General features: G+C 40.1%; 2 protein-coding genes across 4 annotated transcripts; one reads left to right on the forward strand and one right to left on the reverse strand.

Moving 5' to 3' along the window:
* Positions 1 to 935: 935 nt before the first annotated feature.
* On the reverse strand, positions 936 to 7322 carry LOC133507551 (actin-related protein 2/3 complex subunit 4). Of its 3 annotated transcripts, none has more exons than XM_061832712.1 (7): positions 7242 to 7322; positions 6325 to 6386; positions 5741 to 5859; positions 3604 to 3715; positions 2053 to 2148; positions 1559 to 1729; positions 936 to 1371 (listed from the first exon to the last, which is right to left on the reverse strand). In XM_061832712.1, the coding sequence occupies exons 2-7, from the start codon at positions 6325 to 6327 to the stop codon at positions 1366 to 1368; spliced, it is 507 nt and encodes a 168-aa protein (XP_061688696.1). In that variant the 5' UTR covers positions 6328 to 6386; positions 7242 to 7322; the 3' UTR covers positions 936 to 1365. The 3 variants fall into 3 exon arrangements, with proteins under 3 accessions (XP_061688696.1, XP_061688697.1, XP_061688695.1); XM_061832713.1 differs by lacking the exon at positions 7242 to 7322 and adding an exon at positions 6922 to 6960; XM_061832711.1 differs by lacking the exons at positions 6325 to 6386; positions 7242 to 7322 and adding an exon at positions 6230 to 6262.
* Positions 7287 to 23041, forward strand: tada3l (transcriptional adaptor 3 (NGG1 homolog, yeast)-like). Its single transcript, XM_061832710.1, has 8 exons — positions 7287 to 7496; positions 9771 to 10018; positions 14626 to 14731; positions 14828 to 14963; positions 18555 to 18658; positions 19657 to 19763; positions 21967 to 22158; positions 22238 to 23041. Exons 1-8 carry the CDS (start codon positions 7287 to 7289, stop codon positions 22428 to 22430), a joined length of 1296 nt encoding a protein of 431 aa, XP_061688694.1. The 3' UTR covers positions 22431 to 23041.
* Positions 23042 to 24597: the final 1556 nt, after the last annotated feature.

Here is a 24597-nt window from a genome sequence, read left to right on the forward strand (position 1 = left end):
TGTATGTGTCTGGAACTAATTTGGTTTCGAGAGGAAATTTGCAGTCATTAGAATCCTTGTTCAAGACAATATCTAAACATATGAGATGAGTGGAGACATCTCTGAGATCCAGGAGACAAAAGCAAAGAACAGTCAGAGTTCTACAAACCACTTGGGAAAAAAAAAAAGTAATTTTCCGATGCTAGAAAGTTTGAGCACTATATACAACTACTGGACCTGACTTTCTCACATTACGAATAGAGAAGATACACACCCACTGGCGATCTTGGACTGAGTGGCACTCTGTGCAATGGTAATCAATTACACGCCTTGGCTGAATGTTGGGGTGGGGTGTGGAGTTCGACCCCCCACTCACAAAATGCTACCGTGAGCTGCTATCCATACTGTTTGCATCAGAAACACCATTGTGCATCCCAGGCTGGATTAACCTACCAAAGGGAAGTTCAATCAAAAATAAAACAAACAGAACTGAGAGGAACAAAAGTCCTCCTGTACATGTTGACGTAACATTGCAGAGATGTGTCATTTTTAATAAACAGCAAAAGGAAACTACCGGTAAGTGTAGCTACAGTACTGAATAAAAATGTGAGCAAATAACAATTACAATTGTTAAATGCTTTATTAAACCTCAACAGATTTAGCTCATCAATACATGGGATATCATTTTCAAACAGATATTTTTGACAATATTGATCAATTAATAATTCTAATTTACAATCCAATATAATGTAGGATAGGGATAATTGGTTTGAACATGCTCAAATGCTAGTATTTAAAAGGCATCTTGTGTGAAATATTATTACAGGCTACATAAGGTAGGTATGAAACTACAAATAATACCACAAATTACATTCTTGCCTGCCTCAATTTGAACTGCTCAGCAACCTCAACTCAGGAAAAAAAAATCCACTACAAATGACGAATGACAAAAAAAAAAAATGTAGAAACATTGGTGCTTTATTTTATACACTTTGGTGACATAATTTTTACTTTTCCGCACACGTATTTGAAGACAAAGTTGACAATAACAGGGCAGACAGACTTGCATACACTTAATTGTAACACCTAACTACTTAATTGCATGTGAACACACCCAAAGTCTCTGTATTCATGGACATCAACGAGTTTAATACTTCAAGGACCCGCCTTTGTTCATTTGGGCATTTGTTCTAAGTGGTAAGACACTGAAACTGAGTAAAGTATTTCTTTATATACAATCACTGATATCGATGAATACAGAGATGAGTGATTACACAAAGCCAACAGGTCATTGATGGGGGGGTGACGTTTCTCTCTCAGTGGCTCACCCAAAGTTCTATCGCAACTGGCCGTTCCACACTCTGGGAGTAGGGGAGGCGGAGGTGATCAGAACTGTGGGAAAATAATTGCAAAATTGGTTCATGTTACTAATTTTGTCTCTTAAAATATAGTACATTGTGTTGAATAAGTGGACATGCATAAGTAACTTCAGAAAATAAAAATGACTTAACCCTAACCCACAAGACTGAGCATCAAGTGAACATTCAACATATAGAAGTGCAGTATCCCCATCACATACATTCTTGAGGAATTCCTCGGCGACAATACGGGCTCTGGCGTTAACGGACAACTTCATTTCGCTAATCTCCTTGTCGATCTCCTCCATGAAATGGATGACAAAGTCCACCAGCTTGTGTTTGTACATCTGCTCTGTGTGGAAGTTTGTGATCAAGAAGCTTATATCATATCCCTGAAAGAAAAAAATGTGTCATATAACATCAAGCAGGGGAAATGACTTCAACAATATGGATGGATGGATGAATTATTCAACTGACCAAAAATGTATCCATCCCCCAATTTTTTATGATACATGTCTTCATTTGGGTTATGGGTAACTGAAGCCTACCTATCACAGGGCATTTTGTAAATGAACTGAAAACTATTATAAACAATGAAAAAAACTCTATAAAACCTATTACACAACTGTAAAGTGTTGGACAGTTTTGGATATCCTCGTCACGATCATTTTACTGTGCAAGGTAATCACGGGGCCACCATCAAACTGTTTCTTACCTCGACCGGTTTCCTCCTGAGAATGAAGAAGTTCTCTGCCCTCATCATCATAAAGCGCATGAACTTGTGGCAAAGGATCTTCTCGATCTCGTCAGCCTGAAGTGGCACACACGGCACAAATGTTTTTACTGGGTAGATTATACAAAGAAAACCAAAAGAATTATTGTATAGTGGAGCCTCCCAAAGTTGATGACAATCAATTCTTCTTTTGTACTTATACTGTACAACCCTAAGTCCCCCTTTTTTGTGTCCCTCTACACTACTTGACAAGTCTAACTTTGGGACTTTGTGCTGCCTCCACTTGAGAAAATGAGGCTTCGTCTCTGTTAAGGAGGCTTGCTTTTTTTCCCTTCAGACTCAGCAGGGCTGTTTGAAAACAAGTAGCCGTTCGTCTAGCGACCTGCATGCAACTCTTTCCTTCTGGTGTCAATGCATTGCTAAATCACCGATTATCGCCTCCATGGTAGCGGATAAACTACGCTTCTTACAAGGAAGGAAGAGGAGTGGCTATGCGAAGACAAAGTCACAGGCATGCTAATTGCTGAGCGATCATTTCAAGCAGTCGCAAAACCTTGAAATAAGTGATTTGGTGAAACAATGCACTTGCAGTACAGGTCTGGGTGGAAGTGCATTTTCAGGGAGAGTAAGCAAGTTCATAAAAAATAATGCCAATTAATGTGTGTTTAGAGATGTAAATATAAAAAAAAAAAATACAGGTCCACACAGGACGCTGCATCTGAACCAGACATTTAATACATCCCTCCACACGTCACTTCAGAACGTGGGCAGGTGAAACACACATTACACATTTGTAATAAAAGATAAGCTTTAGGAGTCCCACAATGGGGGAATTTGGGATGTTTTAGCACCGACTGTGGATACATATGACAATTAAATTTGTTCTTCTAATATGTACTTATTGTATGTATACAAGCAGTACTTTGTACAAAATAGAAACCACGTGTCCATACGTAAACTACCAAACAAATGCATACATCCCCTTCAGTCTATCAGCTGTATTTGTTTGCTTGCAAAATAGAGTGTTGAGTTTTCATTTTGACATTTGAGATTTGATAAATCTGTATTAGCAGACTTGCATTATTTTATTTTAACGGGGTTGAAAACAAAATAGGCAAAGGTGAATTAATCCAGAGATACAGATATTTTTGATGATGTACTGGTACTTAATGGAGGCTACAGCTGCCTCCGCCGTAACAAAGTTGATGAACCAAAAACATTAAAATGACAAATATCGAAGCCGTAATCTTTTAAAAAGTAAGATTGTGGCATGGAAACGTTCTTAAACTTTTGAAAATATCAAAATTCAGAGAAATTTGGACAAATTATTCTGGAAGTGAATTTTTACATGTTAGCAACTTTAGTACTAGAATTTTTCATCCTTTTCGTAATTTGCCCAAAGAATGCCAGACAATTTTAAGACACCTGTAAACCGTTTAAATAACAACAACAACAAAAAAAAAAAAGTCTCCTTGTAGGTCTTTTGAAGCTAAACTGGAGTTTGTACTGCACTATGAAGATGAAGCGGATCACCTGTTTGACAGCAATGCTGACTCGGACAGAGTTGATGGATCCCTCGATGAGAACCTTCTCCTTGTCATTGCGGCTGATCACAACAGGCTGAAGCAGCAGCTCCTTACTGCTCCTGTATATAATAACAAAAACAATGTTCTATCGGACACGTAACATTGCCGTCAACTCATACAACAGGCCTCTAGACTATCTTTTACACTACTAGCACTGATGCGTACACCTTTTTTAGTTGGTCATACCAGCACATGATTTGGTTGGAGCCTTTTTTGAGGGCACCCAGCATGACCGGGTCATACCATAATTTTGTCCAAAGTTTAGATTGACAGTGACTTGAGACATGATAGTTGCAAAATATTTGACTGGGAACAACAAATTTATCTGCAACTAGCAGTAGTAGACAAAAAAGTGACAATTAAAAAAAGACAAAGAGGTTTTACTTATATTGGATCATTTGTTCAACTCAGATGGGCCAGTTCTTACAGTGAAGGCTCCTAACACACTTCCTCTGGGAAAACAACTTCGTTTTTAGCATTAGCACAGCCATATGATAGACATACCTTTAAATACCACTGCATTATAGACCTTTCCAACTGGCGATCTTCAGCTCTGCCCCCCTTAGCAACAGTTGCCATCTCCCACAATCTTCCAAAATGGCGACAGGTTTGAAGTAGATTCTCTACCGCGTATTCCCGGTAACATTACAGTATGTATTTTTGCCAAATGCGTCAGACTTATCCAAGAGGGTTCTACAGAGAGGTGTCAACTATTTCACGCAAGGATAATTACACGGAATTAAGAATTTGGATGGAGCAGGACGCAATGTCAGAATTACAGTTAATGTTGGCGATCGATGCAAAAACGTTCGACGCCTCACAAACTTCATATTGAAATCCAACAGGATAAAATTGTGGAATTGTACTGAGCATGTAAAGCAGGGTGAGTACTTTTTACTTGGAAAGATCACGAGTAATATCATTGTAGTCTTTATAAGTGAATGGGTGTATTCATTTGACCTGGCTCATAATGGAACCCAGTGCTGTGTCTTAAAACTCTGTGATACAAATGGGCAAATAGACATTTCTCTTGCATGATATCGCGCATTTACGTATCACTAACCCGACTCTTCGGCATAAAACATTACACACTTCATTCAGCAGGTCAGCGATTATGCTAACAAAGTAAAAGTTGTTCTCCTGCAATGTATAAAGCACTGATAATGATTCAATCAAACTCAGAGAAGTTACTTCTCCCTCATTTACCTTCGATCATACAGCCTTGTGTTTGTTGATATTGTCCACATTGAGTTGTACGTGCGCTCTTCCACGAGCCTTAATCCATCGTAGACACTTCGTCAACTGTGTTTTAAGCTTTGGAAAATGAATCACCCTTGTAACCTAGCCGGCTATCTTTCATCAGAATTGCACGTTCCCCAAGCGCACCTGAGGACGAGTTTGTTCGTAACATTAACTTTTCAAAGCAGACACGACTGATAACCAGCATTGCTTATGGGACATAACCACAAGAGGGGCGTGTCAAGCCAGGGGTCAAAACAATGTGGCTATCTGATTGGCTATTATTGTATGATTGATTGACAGGTCGGAAAGGTCCATTGTACCACCACTATATAAAAGTACTATGATTACTCACACTCTGTTGTTAACACCCAAAACAAACCAATTTACCTCAGCTATTTAAAAATATTAGTTGCAAACTGAGATGAACAATTATTGCACTTTATTTTAATGACTTCATCCACTTTAAATAAGTCTGGCCTTTTAACCTTGCACACATGCTCATATTTCTATGGAATAACGTTTGGACAGAAAGATCGATAGATCGTGGAATTCATATTGATTGAGACTGCGACGTCAAGGCATTCTTTCTCTCTTTAAAATCAACGAAACTCCTCAAACGATCTCAAATGAAAATACAGTATGCCCAATTGTTAGACTTCTCAAGTTCTCATTTATACAGTGACGCCTGCTAAGAGGCTGCTGCAAGCCAGTTTCACACCTTGCCTGTACCTCTCCCATTTATCCACGCTCGAAGATTGGCTTGCGCGAGTTTGCACAGGTCGAAACTTGTAAGGAGGTTCGCGATTTTCTCCAAAGTAGGAAGGAAAACCAGAGTGACATACCTGACCTCAACCTCGGGTTTGTTGTGACGCTCCACCACCTGAGAGGAAAAGTTCTCCAAACACAAAGCCGCCTGCAGGGTGGCCCTCACAGCGTTTAGGTAGGGACGCAGAGTCGCTGTCTTGGGACAAATTGGACACAGTCAGTGTCTGCCTGCATGTTTTGTAACAAAACTGCAGTCCGACTCTAAAAACAGCAGCATCGTGTTGAGAGATGTCAGGTTTCGAAACCAAGCGGACGGGTAAAATAGAACGGAAGAAAGCACCAATAATAACCACTTATAATATAAATAACGATGATAATGAGGAATGGCAAAACATTACATTTTGAACGCTTTAAGGTGGATCTTGACTCTCACTGTTACTTTGCCAAACCTGTTGATAAATATTAACACAGTAGTAACAGGAAAAAGCTAAGTGCTGCAAAAATAAGGGGGGGGGGAATCATTGAAAGAAAAAATATTACCACTTTTATTAACAAGGAAACCTCACGTTTTGGCATGTTTCCATCGATTTAGTCTGATGTAACCGAGTAAATGCATGACTAAATTAACAAAGTAAAAGATCCAGCTGAAAAGTAGACTTACCATTGTGGACCGTAAAAGACGGAAGTTCCTAAGCCACGCCTAGGACTCAGCTTCCGTAAATCCTGCATACTCCAGAAACAAAATGATGCGCTTGTTGTATTTTATATTATAGTAAGCGGAAGTGGGTTTCGTTACCTGATATGCATTTCTACGATTACATCTATTTACTCCGCCCGTTTTAAATATGCCTATTTCATAAACGAACGCTTTCTAAAGGACGAGTCCATTTGGCTGTATTAGCAGGAGGCTTTTGTATCGTGATTGTAGTGTTACCGGCTGTACAGTTTTGACATTTAAAATAATTACATTTTAATAAAACGTCAATAATTTTAACAGTAACTTTGAACGACTCAATTTAACCGTGGGTGAAGGAAATTGCGTATCCTTTTAAGCATATCCGAACACAATATGGTTTAATCCGACTCTACCATTGTTACACAGGGCTGATATCGCCCAATAATATTGCCTGATGAGAAATTTGGACAGCACTGTATCAATGTATTAATTTACCATGGTTACTAAATTATTATTCTCTTAAGTACGAACAGAAATATTGTGACTGTGTCGTAATCTCAGTGAATTCGACGGTTTTACAACCCTTCTTTCAATGGAGTTTTCCATCATGGATGCCATTCGCTGACGGTAAATATCGCCGCCTGTAAAATTAAACAGATTTCAGATTTTATCTCCGTTTATTATCTCTCAACGACTCATATAACGCCACTGTGTGAAGCATATGGAGGTGTTACCATGTAAATACAGTGATAATTTGCGATATTTGCAGACGCATTTACGGGTTGGGCCCTGCAGGCAATCAATGTATGAACCAAGCCTGCGTTTTTGCAGTGTGAGCTGGAGAAACGAGCATTTCTCACGTACCCTTGTAACAAGTTGGACTCAATTCAAACGTTCCTCACCTTATCCTCCCCGCCCCACAGTTCAGGCCACAGGTACACCGCGTCATGAGTGAGCTGAAGGACTGCCCCCCTTTGAAGTCCCACGACTTCAAGCCCGTGGAGCACGTCAAGATGTGTCCCCGTTACACAGCCGTGCTGGGACGCTCAGAGGACGATGGGATTGGCATCGAGGAGCTGGACACATTGCAGCTGGAGCTTGAGACTCTCCTGTCCTCAGCCAATCGCCGGCTCAGAGCTTTGGAGGAGCAGAGACAGGTGGGAAAATAAAGGGAACAATTCATCCGTCCATGCATTTTCTCTACCACATATGCTGGAGCCTATCCCAGCTAACTTTGAGCAGAAGGCCAGTCAGTCACAGACTACATATAAGCGACAGACAACCATTCATTCATTTTGGTAATGTTTATCCTCACTAGGGTTGCAGGTGTGCTGGAAACTATCCCAGCTATCTTCAGGCAAGAGGCAGGGTACAGCCTGAACTAGTCTCCAGCGAATCGTGGGGCACATCAATATAAAAACACACATTCAGACCAATGTTCCCTCTGATTTTTTTATGTGCCTGAGCAAATACTCAAAGGCCGTGAGCGCTCCCTTTGACCACTGTGAGCAACATCAGACGTATGGACTGTGGTCAATCAGTGTCATCCTTTGGAGTTATATAGCTAATTAAAAGGTTCACATCACATTCCCATCAGAACATTTTTAAGAGCAATTTTGTGTTTTTGCAGACTCATACTGAAAATGTCAACAAACAAAAAAATGCATTACAATACAGATACATACCACGCCAACTATCAACTTTAAATTTGAAATGGGAAATGTCGCTTCCACCTTTGTTTCATAATTTTTTTTTTAACCCACAATGATATCCCCATCTGTTTTTCTTAATGTAAAACTAAATTATTGCTTGCAGAATATCTTTCTCAATGCATGTTGAAACCTGAATGATTCTCCCAAACAGTTTTAGGGTTAATGTTATGTTGCCTGCTGTACTTAAAATACGGAATAGGCTTTTTGGGCACTGTATCATCTGTGCTTTCATCCTCTATCAGGTTGCACCAAGGTGGAATTTTAACTTTACTAACCATCTTATCCTGCATTTTCTACTTTGGCTTCAGACCAGACCTTTTTTAATCAAAAAAGAGAAAATCTCGTCCAGTTTCACCACTTTTTCTTCTATTATTCACATACCTTGGTGCTTTGAAATTATGAGTGTACCCCTTTAAAATGGAGGGGGGGCGGTGTCAGGTAAACTAGGAAGTAGACTCTGTGGCCCGATGTGGCCACTGATCTTAAAAAAAAAAAAAAAAAGACTGGATAGCTCATTGGCCATCAAAACTGAAGTCTCCAAAAGCAGATATCTGCCATCTTGATACTCCCCAAACAACCATGCTGACCTGTGCGGTAATCGCCAGTTTCGTTGCTGTGAGAAATTATTCCACAGCTAAGTTAGAAAGATTTACTTTGACACTGTTAAAGTTTATTAGTAAAGGCTTTTTTATTTTCTGATGAGCTTAAGTCACTTGAACAATGTTTTGTTTACAGTTGTTGTTAACTGTTCACTCTCTGCTTCACCTTTATAGGCCGGTGGTTTTCCGCAAAAAAGTGACGTAGATATTTTCCCAAACTTCATCAGTGGAGAAGCAAGAAAAGACATTTTCTGTGAAATTTTTAATATGTGTCTTTCCTTTTCACTTAGCCTTTTTTGGCTTACCAAGTTGTATTAAAACTCCTTCACGTTACCAGAACTGAAAACATGTCAAGCTCCTACAACCAGTTTTAATGTTACATGCCAAACTTTGAGGAAAAACCCCACCATAATCCAACCTGTAAACCATATCCTCAACACGTTTTGGGGGTACCAAGATGGCGGCCAGCAGGCTTCAAACAATCGACACACTGCTAGATATGTGAGAGGCAGTGTGCTGCCGTGTTTAAAAAAAAAAAAAAAAAGACGTCAGCCTGTAGTTTGCGTTGGATCCGTTTTCCTCCGCGCTGAGAGTTTGTGACAAGTGCGCAGCTGGGAGGGAACATTGATTCAGACTCGAATTCACTCCTATGGGCAATTTAGAGTCTTCAATTAACCTACTATGCATGTTTTGGGGATGTAGGAGGAAACTGATGCACCGAGTGAAAATTCGTGCAGTCACTGGTACAACGTGCAAACACCCACGCAGGTCCTCAGAACTTACCATAAGCCCTAACCACTGGTGTAGGTTTTGAATGACAGTCCTCATAGCCTACATACAAAAGGCAAGTAAAAACAAATAATCCTTTCAGGAAAAAGTTGATTGGACCGAAATCCAGTGTGGATTGGATGTCTGTCTTGACCATTTGACCATCAGGTTGTGTTAAAGTGCTAGAGGAGAGGGACAACAGAGAGAGAGAGAGAGAGAATCCATTGTAAAAAAAAGAAAAATAATAATAAAAAAAAGTTGTTTATCCTGTATTAATTGCATTAATGTTATGGTGAGTAGCGGTATTAATGCTCTTCATACCTTTTGTACTTGTTTTTGTCCTGTGTTGCAGATCCTCACTGACTGGCAGGATAAAAAGGGAGACAAGCGGTTTCTAAAGATGGGGAAAGACCCTGACCCTGCTGTATCATCACGCCACAAGCCAAAGAAGCAGAAATTAGATGGCAAAAGTAGCCACGGGCCAGGGCCAGGTCCTGGCAGACCTAAATCCAAAAACCTGCAACCAAAAGTCCAAGAATATGAATTTACAGATGATCCTCAAGACATTCCTCGCACTCCTAAGAATGATGTGCCCAACAGGTCAGCAACAGTTTTTGTCATGTTATACAGGAGCATCTCTATAAATTATTGGAGTCCCTTCTAAAAGTACTGGAGTGTCAAAGAAGGTCAATTCCTTTGTTTTTGTTCTATACTGAAGATATTTGGGTTTCAGATCAAAAGATTAACATGATACCAAAGTTCAGAATTCCAGCTTTTATTTCATGGTATTTACATCTAGATTTATTAAAGGAATAGCCCACTGAAAAATCAAAAGCCTTAATCTGATAGGTTATGTCATATGTACTGTACCTTGAAAATTTCAAGTTAATCCGTTATAATTTAATGGTGTTTTTATCGTCAATTACGAATTTTCATTGGCACTGCCATTTTGGCGAGTCACATGACTTAACAAAACAGGGAGTGACGTCTCCTGTGCACCTCCTGTGCGCAAACACAATCACTGACAACGCTGGGTTCTCGGATTTATCCACATTTGGTGAAGAAATAGCAGTGTTGGTTGATTGGGAAGACCGAGGAATACGTCCATACAGATGTGAACCTGTAGCTGTAAATAATGGTGAATATTTGGATGTGGATACTTGGATATTTTCCGACGGAATGACATGGAGTCTGACTCGCGAACTAATACCAGGTGCAGAACGGTCGAACGTTGATTGTGTGGAACAATAATAATGGAAACTTTTGACAAAGACCCCTCAAAGAAAAATGTATGAGGAGTACCAAAGTTTTCAACAAGAATGGACAGCCTTTGTGGAGCAGGAGATTTCTGCTGTGTGTTGAAATTCACAGATGGGGAGTATGCCAAAGCATTCGAACACGACTTTGCCAATCAACATTTTGCCAATTTCGCATAAAAACTAGATAATCAAACAAATAAAAGACATGGCTTTGTCGCCAAGAACCGTTCACTATCGCACCATCATGATGCCAAATCAAATTGAATTACGGTCATGATGAACAGGTAGAAGTCTCAACGCCTGCATGATGCATTAATGGTAAGACGTACTTTTGTCATCATCGGTTAGCAACATCATAACAATATTATTTAAAAGAATTCAGAGACTTATTGTACTCTCAAAGTGTTGGTCTTGAATAAATGCGCAAATACACCTGTAGATATGTCATACGGCTATGGGCGACCACACTTCACTAGCCACTGGGTCCTTAAATGTTTCTTTTTCTTACTGGGCAGAATATGCCACCGAGCCTTCCTCGGATTATTTCTATCCGAATTATGGCAAAATTTCACAATACAGTAGGTCATTTTCACATGCCCGATGGTGGTGGTACTGCATGTGATTATGCTACAAATTGACCATGATTTCTTTGGTTACGCACAGGAGACGTCACATCCGCGCAAGTAGGTCATGTGGCTCGCCAAAATGGTGGGGGCCATGAAAATTTGGATTTGCTGATTAAAAACATCATTAAATGATATCGGATTAACCTCAAATTTTCTAGGTACAGTACATATGACATGACCTATCGGATGAAGGCTTTTCATTGTTCAGCGGACTATTCCTTTAAACAATTCTGGACAAAGCACCTTTTGTTTGAAGCCACCCAGTTTTCAATTGAAAAGAATCGGAACAGACATGATTCAATTAGTTAATTAAGTGAATAACATTTAATATTTGTTGAAATAACCCTTACTTTCAATGACAGCATCAAATTGTGACCCATTAACTTCACCGTATTGTTGCTTTCTTCATTTGAAATACTTTTCCAAGCCTTTACTGCAGCCTCGTTCAGTTCTTGTTCGTTTCTGTGGCCTTCTCCCTTCAGTCTTCTGTTCAGGAGGTAAAATGAATGTTTGACTCGGTTAAGTTCTGGTAATTAACTTGGGCAATCTAAGACCTTCCACTTTTCCCCCCGATAAAGTCCTTTGTTTTGTTGGAAGTGTGTTTTGGGCCATTGACATGTTGGAGGAAGATGCTTTTCCTGATGAGTTTGGATGCATTTTTCTGTAAACTGTCAAAATGGTTTTATAGACTTCAAAATCCTTTCTGTTGCTACCGTCACGAGTCACATCATCAATAAAGAGTAGTGAGTGAATTGACCCCTCTGTGGATATTGCGCAATCCGGGTCACTGACTAATCAGAGGCCAGAGATCTGCATAAACCACGCCCCTTTTTGCTCCCGCCATTTTCTCAGACAACATTGCATGGTCCAGTATAGGTTTTGTTAGCGTTTTGTATTTGGGTTATTTAACAAAAAATATGATTAAGAGGTGTAGTCACGGACTTTGTAATAGTGACGACAGGTATCCTGAAAGGCTAGTTGGTGGAGTTCGATTCGTACCCTTTCCAAAACCGAAGACCCAGTACGAAAGATGCCTTTGATGGATCAAACTTTGTGGAAGACCGCATCATCAACTAAATCCATCTAATATCAACCGGAACAGATATGTTTGCACGAAGGTATGCCTTATATTTGATTTTCAATACATGTCTCGTATAAATGAATTCGAAGTTCTTCGCTAGCATAACACTGCTGCGTGTGAACGATTGACACATTATTCTTTGTTGAGCGATATTTAGCGATGATCGGACTGCACAAACGTGTCGCTTTCTTGCCGGCTCGCGGCCGAAGCTTAACCAGACTGTTTGCACGAAGATATGCCCTATATTTGATTTTTAATACACGTCACGTATAAATGAATGAGACGTTCTTCGCTAGCATAACATTGCTACGTGTGAATGATTGAATGAAATCAGAAGCATCCATTTCTCCTCTTCGTTCAGCTTCGAAACGGTTGGCTTCTCTCACTCAAGAGCTCTCTGGTCTTTGGGTTTGTTCTAAACAGCAAATTGAGTTTTCACAGGTTAACCCAAATGCTAAAATATTAAACGAAAATTAGGCTCATGGGAGAACACTAAGGAGGTGGCTGTTGATGTCTTGAAAAAAATGATGTTCTACATCATTACAGTAGTATTGGCAAAATATTGAATGATGAAACAAAGCCATGTCATGTGAGGAGACAAAATGGAACAGCACACTGACATCAAAACATTGCTTTCCTTGCACAGTGCCTGGACCGTGCATTTGCCATTGGTTAAGAACTTAAAGCAATCTGTAAAATGTTGACCATCAAAAGAGGATGACTGTTGCAACAAGACAATAAACCAAACACAGAAGACAATCAATAAAAGATGGCTTCAGAAAAATAAAATGTGTATTCTGGAGTGGCCCAGGCAATCTCCTGACCTCAAGATGACCGAGATGCTGTGGCAAGACCTGAAAAGAGCTGTTCTCATCCGACATGTCAACAATCTTGCTGAAATGAAACAACCTTTTAAAGAAGAATTGTCCAAAATTCCATCTACAACTACACGAATTGTTTGATTGAGGTTATTCCTGCCAAAGGAGGGTCAACCAGTTACTAAAATCAAGGATTCACTTGCCTTTTCCTCCTTGTATTATGATGAGCTCATAGAACCACAACATCTTCATTTTCGCCACCTGCAGCTCAACTTCCTGTTGTCTCTTCAGCACCACTGTCTATAATCCGTACATCATCTTAGCAGAGACTTTTCTTTCACATAACACACCAGACACCTTCCGCCAGCTGTTCCAACCTGCTTGGACCGGATTCTTCACTTCCTTACCACACTCACCATTGCATTGGACTGTTGACCTCAAATATTTAAAGTCCTCCACCATCGGTAAAAGGGTGACGAGAATGGAGCTGCCAGTCATGAGAGCTCAAGAAAGATCAAAAAGAAGGTTGATTTGATGTAGTGAGGGAAGACACGAATGCAGTTGGTGTCAAAGGGGGGATTCAGGTGATAGGTGTACATAGAAGAAGATGATGGACTGTGGCAACCCCTAACGAGCCAACCAGAAAGAAGACTGTGAACCTTTATTTTCAATGAAAACTATGGTTTGTGTGTAGTTTAAGCAGTTTTTTTTAATTGTGATATAGGTGAAGGCGGCACGGTAGGTCACCTGGCAAAGCGTTGGTTTAACAGTTCTGAGGTCCTGGGTTCTATCCCTGACCTGCCTGTGTGGAGTTTGCATGTTCTTCCTGTGCCTGTGTGGGTTTTCTTCAGATACTCTGGTTTCCTCCCACGTCCCAAAAACATGCAACATTAATTAGACACTGTAAATTTCCCCTAGGTGTGATTGTGAGTGTGGCTGTTTGTCTCTGTGTGCCCTCTGATTGGCTGGCAAACAGTTCAGGGTGTACCCCACTTCCTACCCGTTGACAGCTGGGATAGGCTGCAGCACTCCCCGCGACACTTGTGAGGATAAGCGGCAAAGAAAACGGACAGATGGACAGATATAGATGAAAACTGAACTGTATTTTCCGAACAATTCATGCAAAATTTTAAGATTCTTTTCAGTTCACAAACTTTTTCCTTCCACGGTACATAAAAGTTATTTTTACTGAAGTAATTAGTTGGGAATTACTGAAATGAAAAGATTTTAATGAGTCAATACAGTTTAACTTTTTGAGTTTACTCCCAATATTCTCATTTGCTCCTGTATTTACAGATTTTCCTCAACTAAAAATAAGATCATTCTTTGTGTACTGTAAATCAGCAAACTTTGTCAAAGAGAGGCCATTGTCAGTATGTACCTTTTGTAGATGGTTGTCAGTGTGTCTTGTTTTTGTTTTCAGATTCTGGGCATCTGTTGAGCCGTACTGTGCCGACATAACAAATGAAGAGATCCGCTTGCTGGAGGAACTTCTAAAACCACCAGACGATGAAGCAGAATATTTTAAAGTATGCCATTTATGATCGCTACGAGTATGTTCAACAGCATGTATTTTCTGACAAGAGCTTTTTATTGAGATTTGGTGCTCTGTGTGTTAACTGCAGATTCCAGCATTAGGGAAACACTACTCACAGCGATGGGCTCAGGAGGATCTGTTGGAGGAGCAAAGAGAAGGCGCTCGGGCCAATGACAAGAAGAAGAGTCTCTTGGGTGGTCCGCTGTCTGAGCTCGATGCAAAAGGTGACAGAATTCTGCTGTCATTGCCTGTAAAAAAGTGTTTGCCAATCCCTGCCTGCTTTATTTACTAAAAAAATTGTAGTGATAGTAAATAATCATCAGTGAAAAGCTACATATTTGATACACAATCAGGAATGTTGGGGCAGGTTAGCGAGTAAAAAAAATCTTAACCGATCACGAGATGGTGCAATGTGTCGACTTAGATGACTTGTTCATTTGCTGTATGTACTTGTGTACTGTATATCGAGTATTTTCAAAAGTATTCTCGAGCATTTCAGACAAAAGGCAAAACATTAATGGGGGCGTTTAAGGATTGGCCATTGACATAAATGTAACTTTTCTGTCAGATCAAACCAACGTTATAACATGACAGATATAATGAGTGCTAACTTAGTGTTATTAATATTACCATTAATGTAAAGTGATGAAAGTCCTCCGGAATTCCGGATTTTCAAATTTTCATGAAAATTCCTCTGGAAAATTGAGGAAAAATTGCCTGAAATTAATCCGGATATTAGTTGACAACATTGAATGAACATGCGTTTGAATTCGTTGTTTTGCTTTCATGAGCGTAGCCATGTTGAGTCACTAACACTAGTAACAATAACGCCCCTCCCCTCGCATTCTCTCAAGATGCCGCTTATTTTGTGTAGTCTTGACATTAATAAGTGTTTATTTCATAAACGTTGACGAATCAACCCTGCTCCAAAACAACCGGTAGTCACCCGGAAACAGGAAATGCAAGTTAACCGTACTGAGCATGTACCGAAGTTAAGCGGAAAGCGGATGTACAGAGCTGTTACACGTACTGCGAGCGCATTTACGTCAAAAGTCATCAACAACATGAGCCATGTCAAAGGAAATGCAGTTACACCATGGGTGCTCATTGCGTTGATCGTGAGGCAGTGTGACGGCGTAAAAAAAAAAAAAAAATTTCAACTATCATGCACCTCGTCGCTTGATTCAGGTGTGGCCAATACGTCGAGCGCATGCACATAAAGCCATGTTCTCGCAAGCCAGCCTCCTATTTACGGCAATCGCGGCGATGCGTGCTCCCCCCACCCCACCCTCCCACAACAACACATCACGATTGGCGACAGGAGTGTTTGTTTACAATTTATCACAAACTTGTTGCCACGAACGCCGATTATGTTGACCTAAACTTTCAGCATTTTCAAAACATTGTGGGTATAGAACGTTCATGTTTATTCTTGACAGGCCTGTGCATTTAACTTTTTTTCAGATAAAGTTTGTCAGATCAAGAATTTTTATTGATGAAAAATTTTAAATATTGTATTATTTAATATATATATATATATAGATATTTAATATTTAATATTTCTACTAATATAGTCAAATTAACTAATCAATTGTTGTCATTATGTCACATTATATGGGAGATAGTACAAAAAAAATCAAGCTAGACTTTTCATTATGGCATCATAGGGCCAAATCATTTGCCTTGAAGTATGTCACACTACAACAAGTTTTATCGTTTTTGACAAAATATGTCGGCCGGGAAATCCTCCGCGGGAACAAATCGTGCATATATCAGGGATAAAATCATCAAAACTAGTTCTTCTTTCCATTTGTTGTGTATATGTAATAATATGATGAGGCAAATAAACATTTACGTACCATATGGTTTCGTGGTCACACTGGTCTTCTGAGTGAAACCAAACCAATAATATAGCCCGTGACAGAAATTAGTTTGACGGCTCTTGTCTAGATGCTCTTGGTGTAGTTAAGATTTAGAGCTGGTGGGTTTTTTTTTTCCCCCCGAGTGTTTTGTGTTGCTTGAGCTGACGAACAGTTGAAGCCAGAAGTCTACATGTACTGTGTAAAAACGCATAACTTTTTGTCTGACTGTTTGAAGTCAAATCAGACAATACCTCTCTTGTTTCACATTAGTTGTGATCACCAAAATTATTTGATTTTGTTAAATGCCACAATAATGAGAGAATTTCTGAGACAATTTTACATTATTTTCATTGAGATCAAAATTTACATACATTACCTTAGTATCGAGTACCATTTCCTCTGAACTGCATGACTTTGGTCAAACATTTTGGGTAACCTTCCACAAACTTCTGACAGTACTCTTTTGGAATCCTGCCACATTCTTTCTGACAGAACTGATGTCAGTTGGCTCGCACAAGCCTTTTCAGATCTGCCCACAAATTTTCAATAAGTTTCAAATCAGAGCTTTGTGATGGTTACTCCAAGACAGTGACTTCATCCTCAAGCCACTTTTTAACCATTTAGTACTTAGTATGCTAAGGGTCTTTGCCCATTTGGAAGACCCATTTGCGCCCAAGTTTTAGCTTCCTGGCTGATTTCTTGAAATATTTCCTTTATATCTTTCTTTCTTCATGATGCCGTCAATTTGAGGAAGACGTCCAGCTCCTGTTGCAACAAAATAGTCCCACATCGTCATGCTGCCACCTCTATGCTTCACAGTTGCTATGCTGTTCTCACATTTACAAGGTTCCCTCTTTCTTCCTCAAGATGTAACGTTGGTCATTATGCCCAAACATCTCCACTTCAGTTTCATCAGACCCCAGGACATATCTCCAGAATTAAGATCTTTGTCTTACTGTGTTGTTGCAAACTGTAACCTGTCTTTTGTTTCTCTAGGAGTAATGGGTTCATTCTCGGTGAGTGGCCTTTTCAGCCCATCTCAGTGCACGACTCGTTTCACTGTGTATAATGACACTTCCTTTACAGCTTCATCCAGCATCTTCACAAGTCTTTGTCCAAAATCTTTGGTTCTTGGGTTAGTTCAAACATTTCAAACTGAAACATGTTTACCTTTAGGACACAGAGCTTGTCTCCTTCCAGAGCAATGTGATGGCTGAACACTCCAATGATGTTTATACTTGCGTATAATTGTTTGAACAGATGAACGTGGCACCTTCAAGCATCTGGAAATTGCACCCAAAGATGGGTGAGTCTTTTGGAGCTCCATGCTTCTTTCTCTTATTTGATGGACAATTTCTTTTGATTTTCCCATGATATCAAACAAGGAATCATATTGTTTGAGCTTTAGCCTTAACAAAATCCCCAGGTGTGGCATCAATTAATTCACATATTGTCAGTTAACCTATCAAGAGCATCCTAAATTATGACTTCATCACCGGGGCTTCCCGATGTACTTTTTGTGTATTAAAACTTTTGACCTTGAAGAAAATAGTATAGAATTCTCAAATATCTTCTTTACATTATTGTGGCATTGAAGAAAATGACATAATTTTGGTGATCCTGACTGCTGTGAAACAGAAGAGGTTTCACCTAATTTGAGTTCAGACAGTGAGACAAAAAATGAAATGTGTTTTTGCAGTGTATGAGGAATTCTATTCGAGTTACTAAGATCTACGATTTTACTACAATGTTGGGACATTTCCACAAAGTTGTAATTTCTTCATACAATACTGATTGATTCTACACAGTAACAGATCGCATTTTGCTTTTACATTGGAATAGTACGCATTCCTCTCCTTTTACATTTACACAATGACTAGAATGCAAAAGGCATACACAATGTAACCTTTGTGACGTTATTGTGGGTTTGTGCCCTCGGCTGATGTTTACTAGATGTGGACTCCTTGCTGAAGAAGTCCGAGTCCCAGCATGAGTCTCCGGAAGATGGCTGTCCCTTCGGTCCTCTCACTCAACGTCTCCTCCAGGCTCTCGTGGAGGTAGTTATATTTGGGAATGTGAAGCACTTACATACAATGCATTTGTAATTGTACGCAGCTTTCTGCACCAGAATTCATGTTTAACGATTGAGTTTTTTTTTTTAATCCTGTTTGGCTGTGAGGTCAGACAGAATGGAGGATTTGTATCCCTTTTCTGTCAGAACTGTTTTATTGTGTCTTATTGGAGTTCCAAGAGTCTCTGTGCTTTTTCAAAAAAGTTATAATTGATGTTGATTGAAAGTCGATCAGTCAAACAGAACAAGGTTTCTAGATGTTTTATTGAACGTTAGTCACTTGAACAGAACAAAGTTTCTAGAGGGGGAATAAAACAAAGACAAAGTGCTATATAACAAAATATAATAGAAACAGAACATGAAAGAAAAAAATAATTACATACATTTACAACAAAGCAAGATTACATGCATATATTGCTTTGGGCTGTAGCACTACACCCTGAGAGGGAAGGACAGGGACATGAAGAGAAGCATGCAGGACAAGGGTTGTGAATCCAGCTATACAGCTGAAATGTATTAGGATTAACTAAATAAATTATAAGTCTATAGATCATAAGAGTATAAGTAGGGGGATACGCAAACAATTCACATATTTGCATATTCAGTAGTTATTTGTCGCAATAAGTGGATGCCCCCACCTGGTGAAAGAGTCCCGGGGGTCTGCCTGCGGACACATGCAAGTGAATTGACACCATTTTACATGCACAAAGACAGACAGTCACGTCCTGTAATTGCTGGGCCTGCCCCTTGGAGGCTGTGGCCCACACCAAATAAATAGAGGGTAGGATCCGGCCAGGGGCCCACTGGAGAACCACCCAGTGGACAGGACGCGTCCCACACCGAGGGATCCAGTGCAGTCCACCGGTACTCCCATGGTGCCCCTCCCTAACCCCCTGCACGACCCATAATGCACGGGGGGGGGGGGTCATTGTGAGTTTAACTGATATTGACCTGAAACGATGATGTCTTCTCTGGCGCATTTAGGAGAACATTATATCTCCCATGGAGGATTCTCCTATACCAGACATATCAGGGAAGGATGCTAATGATGGAGCCGGGACATCTCCTCGAAGCCAAGGAAAATCTTTTAGGTACGTCTGAGATATCAGAAAAGAACAGTTACAGTGTTCATGGCTCTAAAAATAGTATGTAAAAAAAAAAAAAAAAAAATGAACTGTTTCCAGGGATCCCGTTTGATATGTGTGTGTGTGTGTGTGTGTGTGTGTGTGTGTGTGTGGTGTGTGTGTGTGTGTGTGGTGTGTGTGTGTGTGTGTGTTGTGTGTGTTTGTGTTGGTGAACAGCTTCCACACACAGTGAATCAAAAGCATGAATCTTGGCGGTAACCACTCAGAGGCAGAGTAGGGTAGGTTACTGTTCCTGGCAGAACGATGTAGAGGCAGACAAGTGGGACAAAGGCAAAGTTAACTTTATTACATTTGCTTAGCATGCTCAGCATGCTTAGCCTACATGCGCTGCTTGTCCTCACTAGGGGCATGGCTGTGCTGGAGCCTATCCCAACTAATTGGAAGGGTGGATACACGCTGAACTGATTTCAAAATGTATGGTATCTGATTTAAGACTGACAAAGCCCAAAAGCTTTCAAGTGCATCCATGGTGTTTTTATTTTTATTTTTTGTTCAGTGAATTCTTCCAGGCTTTAGAAAGACATTTTTGGGGACCCCAGTGGGTTAATGAGTCAATACATAGATTATGTGCAAAATGTTTAAGTGTAATTCTTGTGCATAACAGCTTGACTGCCAGCGAGTCAGATTTATTTTTATATTTTTAATTGAATACATTTTATTTCTTGTTCCCTACTACAATGTAAATGTTCAATATTCTTTAGAAATGAGTTAATTGTTCATAAAAAGGATGTGCAGTACTAACAGTAATGTATCATTTATTGTGATACATCAGGGGGACAAAAAAAAATCTTTGTAAAAAGGTGGTATTGTGGAGTGTGAAACATATTGAGAGAGAACAAATGGATAACAAAAATATTGTACAATTTGTACAAAAAGAAAATCTGCAAGATAGCAAGACCGCGAAGCAACAGCCGTCATGTGTTAGATTACTCTGGCTGTACTCGGTTATGATAAGTTTCAGGAACTCATTGTTTCAGGGCTGGGACTCATTGTTTCCTGACATGTCCATCCTGGGACTGTGTTTTTTTGTTTTTTTTTTTTTTTTTTTTTTTTTTTTTTTTTTTTTTTGGGGGGGGTCCTGTAGTTGGCTTGTACACTTCTTCAAATACTTGGGGTCAACAATACAGAGCAATGGAGAGTGTGGTGAGGAAGTGAAGAAACTGGTCCAAGCGGGGTGGAACAGTTGGCTGAAGGTGTCTGGTGTTCTATGTGACAGAAGAGTCTCCGCTAGGATGAAGGGCAACGTTTATAAAACAGTGGTTAGGCCGGCCATGATGTACGGATTAGAGACAGTGGCTCTGAAGAAACAACAGGAAGCGGAACTGGAGGTAGCAGAAATGAAGAAGCTGAGGTTCTCGCTTGGAGTGAACAGGTTTCTTTAGTCTTCCTCTCGCTCTTTTGCCTGGCAGCTCCATCCTCAGCACCCTTCTACCAATATATTCACGCTCTCGCCTCTGACCATGTCCAAACCATCTAAGTCTGCTCTCTCTAACCTTGTCTCGAAAACATCCAACTTTGGTTGTCCCTCTAGTGAGCAAGTTTCTAACCCTACCCAACCTGTTCACTCCAAGCGAGAACCTGTGAGGGGGGACACGAGGACAGTGGGTGTTAGAGAGGAAGATGCACGAGATAGGCTTAGATGGAAAAAGATGACTTGCTGTGGCGACCCCTGACGGGACAAGCTGAAAGGAAAAGAAGTTGGGTTGTACACTGGAAGGGGATCATGCCCCAAGTTAGTTATTGACCTACTTATTGTTCCACTGCTGCCTAAACATGTGCATTGCACATCATTTGTATTTACACTGCAAAAGTCTGAAATTGAAAGTAGTATATAAAATAATAATATTAATAGTGTAGTAACCGCAAAACGCAAAGGGTCTTGAAGTTGTCGTTCTGAGGAGCGAATTCATTATCATTGCCTTCATTCCCATTTCTTATTTTGGTTCACATGAAAAATGATTTTTATTTTCATGAGCATATTCATGAACTGGTATTTCTTCCTTTGGGTTCCAATACTCTGCAATTAGCAGGGGTTCACTTATTCCAACTTTTTCTGATATCAAACCAGATTGCCCACTGTTGGCACATCCAAAGTTCTGTGCGCTCATTATAGTCAAACCAATGAAGTATCACGATTTTCCCATTTTAGTGCTCCTCACACACGTTCTCTCGAGGCTCGGATCAAAGAGGAACTGATTGCCCAGGGACTCCTGGACTCCGAGGAACGACCCGGTCCGGGAGGAGACTGTGAGGACGAGGTGCTGGTCGAGCTTCAGAAAAGACAGGCTGAGCTCAAAGCCCTGATTGCTCACAACAAAATCCGCAAGCAGGAGCTGCTCAGGTGAGGCTGTGCCCCAAAGCCAACCTTGTGGCAAGTGCCAGGTCCTGGGAAGCCCCTTTCATTGGTTTCTGCTCCTTAGGTTGGCAAAAGAGGAGATGCGCAAACAGGAACTGCGGCAGAGAGTCAGGGTGTCTGACAACGAAGTCATGGAGGGATTTCGGCGAATCATGGCAGCCAGACAGAAGAAGCGTACTCCCACCAAAAAGGAGAAAGACCAGGCCTGGAAAGCTCTAAAGGAACGCGAAAGCATCCTTAAGTTACTGGACGGGTGAAGGAAACATGACAGAAACTGTGTGAGTTCAAACGTTTGGACGACAGGTCACACACTGCTGGATCTTAAAAACGCGGATCATTCAATACGTGGCATTTGAGGGGGGACATTTATCGTTGTCTTTCAATGGCATCCATCACACAGTCGTATTTTGGTATATTTGTCAAGATGTTTTTTTTGTATTGCCTTTGGTCTGTTGTTATATCATTAAAAGAATGTATCAGTGTATTTGGAGAAATACTGACCAATTAATGGCTGCTGTAGACAAATTATTATCGGCTTTTTTTTTTTTTTTTTTAGTTCAGAATAGAGTACCTAAAAGCTTACCACCATCACAAATAGTTTATTGAAATATAATTTTCTTATGGCTAAAGCTAACATTAATTTTGAGTTAGTCCCATCCGGAATTGTTTGTCAAAAAGAACAAAATGTTACACATCAAGCAAGAGTTTACTGTTTTTGATGTATGACCAGCGATGCCTCCGAGCCTTACAAGTGGCAGCACTGGTCATGTGACTGCAAACTTCTGCGTGGCAGCAATCTTGGAATAAAAGAGGAAAGCCTCTCTTTCAGGTAACAAGTCTTTTCTTGATCATGTGTCTACCCACTCTCCAGATATCCAATGGAAAAGGAATAAAAATGTTGTTCAAGACGTCAGTACTCTATTGGCTCAGTGAAGGCACAACTTCTAATCTTTTTGATTAGGTCTTAGGTGATCAAGAGTCTGGTTAATGTTATGTCTGTACATGTGCAACTAACTTTGAGAAAGGTGGAAAGAGCCGTAAATTTGAAAATTACAAATGTCATACCTGTAACTCAGAGAAATATTTCCAAAAACGCCACTAGATGGCAGTGAAATCTGGGCTCACGCACGTCACGTTTCCAGTAAATTGCAGTCCACGGGTCCTTGCTTTACGATAGTTCCGTAGCGATGGCGGTGACACAACCCGAATGGGTACGAAACCCGGCCTATGCTAACGCAGTACATAATTCATAAACATAGTAAATATATTCAAGTCAGCAAAACTGAAAATACTATACTTTCCACAGCTAAATTAATCCATCTTGAGTCAAATTGACAAACTCAAGAGTGCGTCATACTGAAAGCTTTAGTGGATGTGGATTCTTGTTTTTCCATTTTTTTTTTCAATTTTTATTCTCATTTTTATTTACGTTGCTCACTATGAAGTAGTTTGCGCAGCGCAAAAGAAAAAGTGATGCACCCCAAGGCGAGGTTCTCTGTTTTCATGAACTCTTCCTGTATAACTTTTGGGTGCTGACCCTTAGCCTGAAGCCTTTTGGATCATTCCGTCAAAATGTGTGCCTAGTACCACTATTTCTCTTGGTGAACTCTAAAAGATAATATGTTTAATTATTAGCATATGTGACGGATTTCCAGGATCTGTTTTGCAATTAATTTTGCAATTATCAAATGCAGAACTCAGTCATAAATAGGAGGTTCGTATCAACTTGGTCTTGATCCAATCTGGGGCTTTATAGCTGAGATGTTTTTTTTTTTTTTTTAAATCACATCTACAGAGCCATTCATTCCTATACGGTAAATAGGAAAAAGTCTACACACACCTTTTCAAATGTCAGGTTTTTATAATAAATGCGTCCAAGATTAATCATTTCAAAAGTTTTCTTCTGACCTATAACCTGTATTAACAAAAAAAAAATGTTTTGGGGAGGGGAAGAGAACAAATAATCAGCTGAGCTAATGTGTTTGCACAAGTGTGCACACCCTCTTCTAAATGATGTGGCTGTGTTCAAAATGAACCAATCACATTCAAACTCATATTAAATGTAAGACAGCATACACTGGCAAAACATTAAAGTGCCCCCGATGAACCCACTGTTAGCTGTCTTCAGTATCAGAAAATGGTAAAATCTTTATACATTCACATTTAGTGTCCTTGAATGTTCTTTTGTGCTTACAGCCAAACAGTCACCAACATGGACCGCTAACCCCAAACCTCTCCCTTCCCTGTTTTAGCCCGCATCCTTGTCTATCCAAATTCACCCCATCAGCATGAAAGCTCTTTTTTTGCTTTTTTTTTTTTTTTTTTTTTTTTACATAAAGACCTATTGAAGCCACCTCAGGTGAATGAATGGCTATATACACAAACGTGTATGTCGTCCTTGCAAACTGTGCACATGCAGCCCAC

The sequence above is a fragment of the Syngnathoides biaculeatus genome, chromosome 10, assembly GCF_019802595.1.
Source record: "Syngnathoides biaculeatus isolate LvHL_M chromosome 10, ASM1980259v1, whole genome shotgun sequence".
Classification (NCBI taxonomy): Eukaryota; Metazoa; Chordata; class Actinopteri; order Syngnathiformes; family Syngnathidae; genus Syngnathoides; species Syngnathoides biaculeatus.

Coding starts and splice junctions, on each gene's coding strand:
- LOC133507551 (XM_061832711.1), bottom strand. Junction 2,149..3,603: donor TCAGCATTGCTGTCAAACAG/GTGATCCGCTTC, acceptor GTGCCACTTCAG/GCTGACGAGATCGAGAAGAT. Junction 1,730..2,052: donor TCAGGAGGAAACCGGTCGAG/GTAAGAAACAGT, acceptor TTTTTCTTTCAG/GGATATGATATAAGCTTCTT.
- tada3l (XM_061832710.1), top strand. CDS start 7,287: ATGAGTGAGCTGAAGGACTGCCCCCCTTTGAAGTCCCACGACTTCAAG. Junction 14,732..14,827: donor ATGAAGCAGAATATTTTAAA/GTATGCCATTTA, acceptor TGTTAACTGCAG/ATTCCAGCATTAGGGAAACA. Junction 19,764..21,966: donor AGCCAAGGAAAATCTTTTAG/GTACGTCTGAGA, acceptor TTCCCATTTTAG/TGCTCCTCACACACGTTCTC.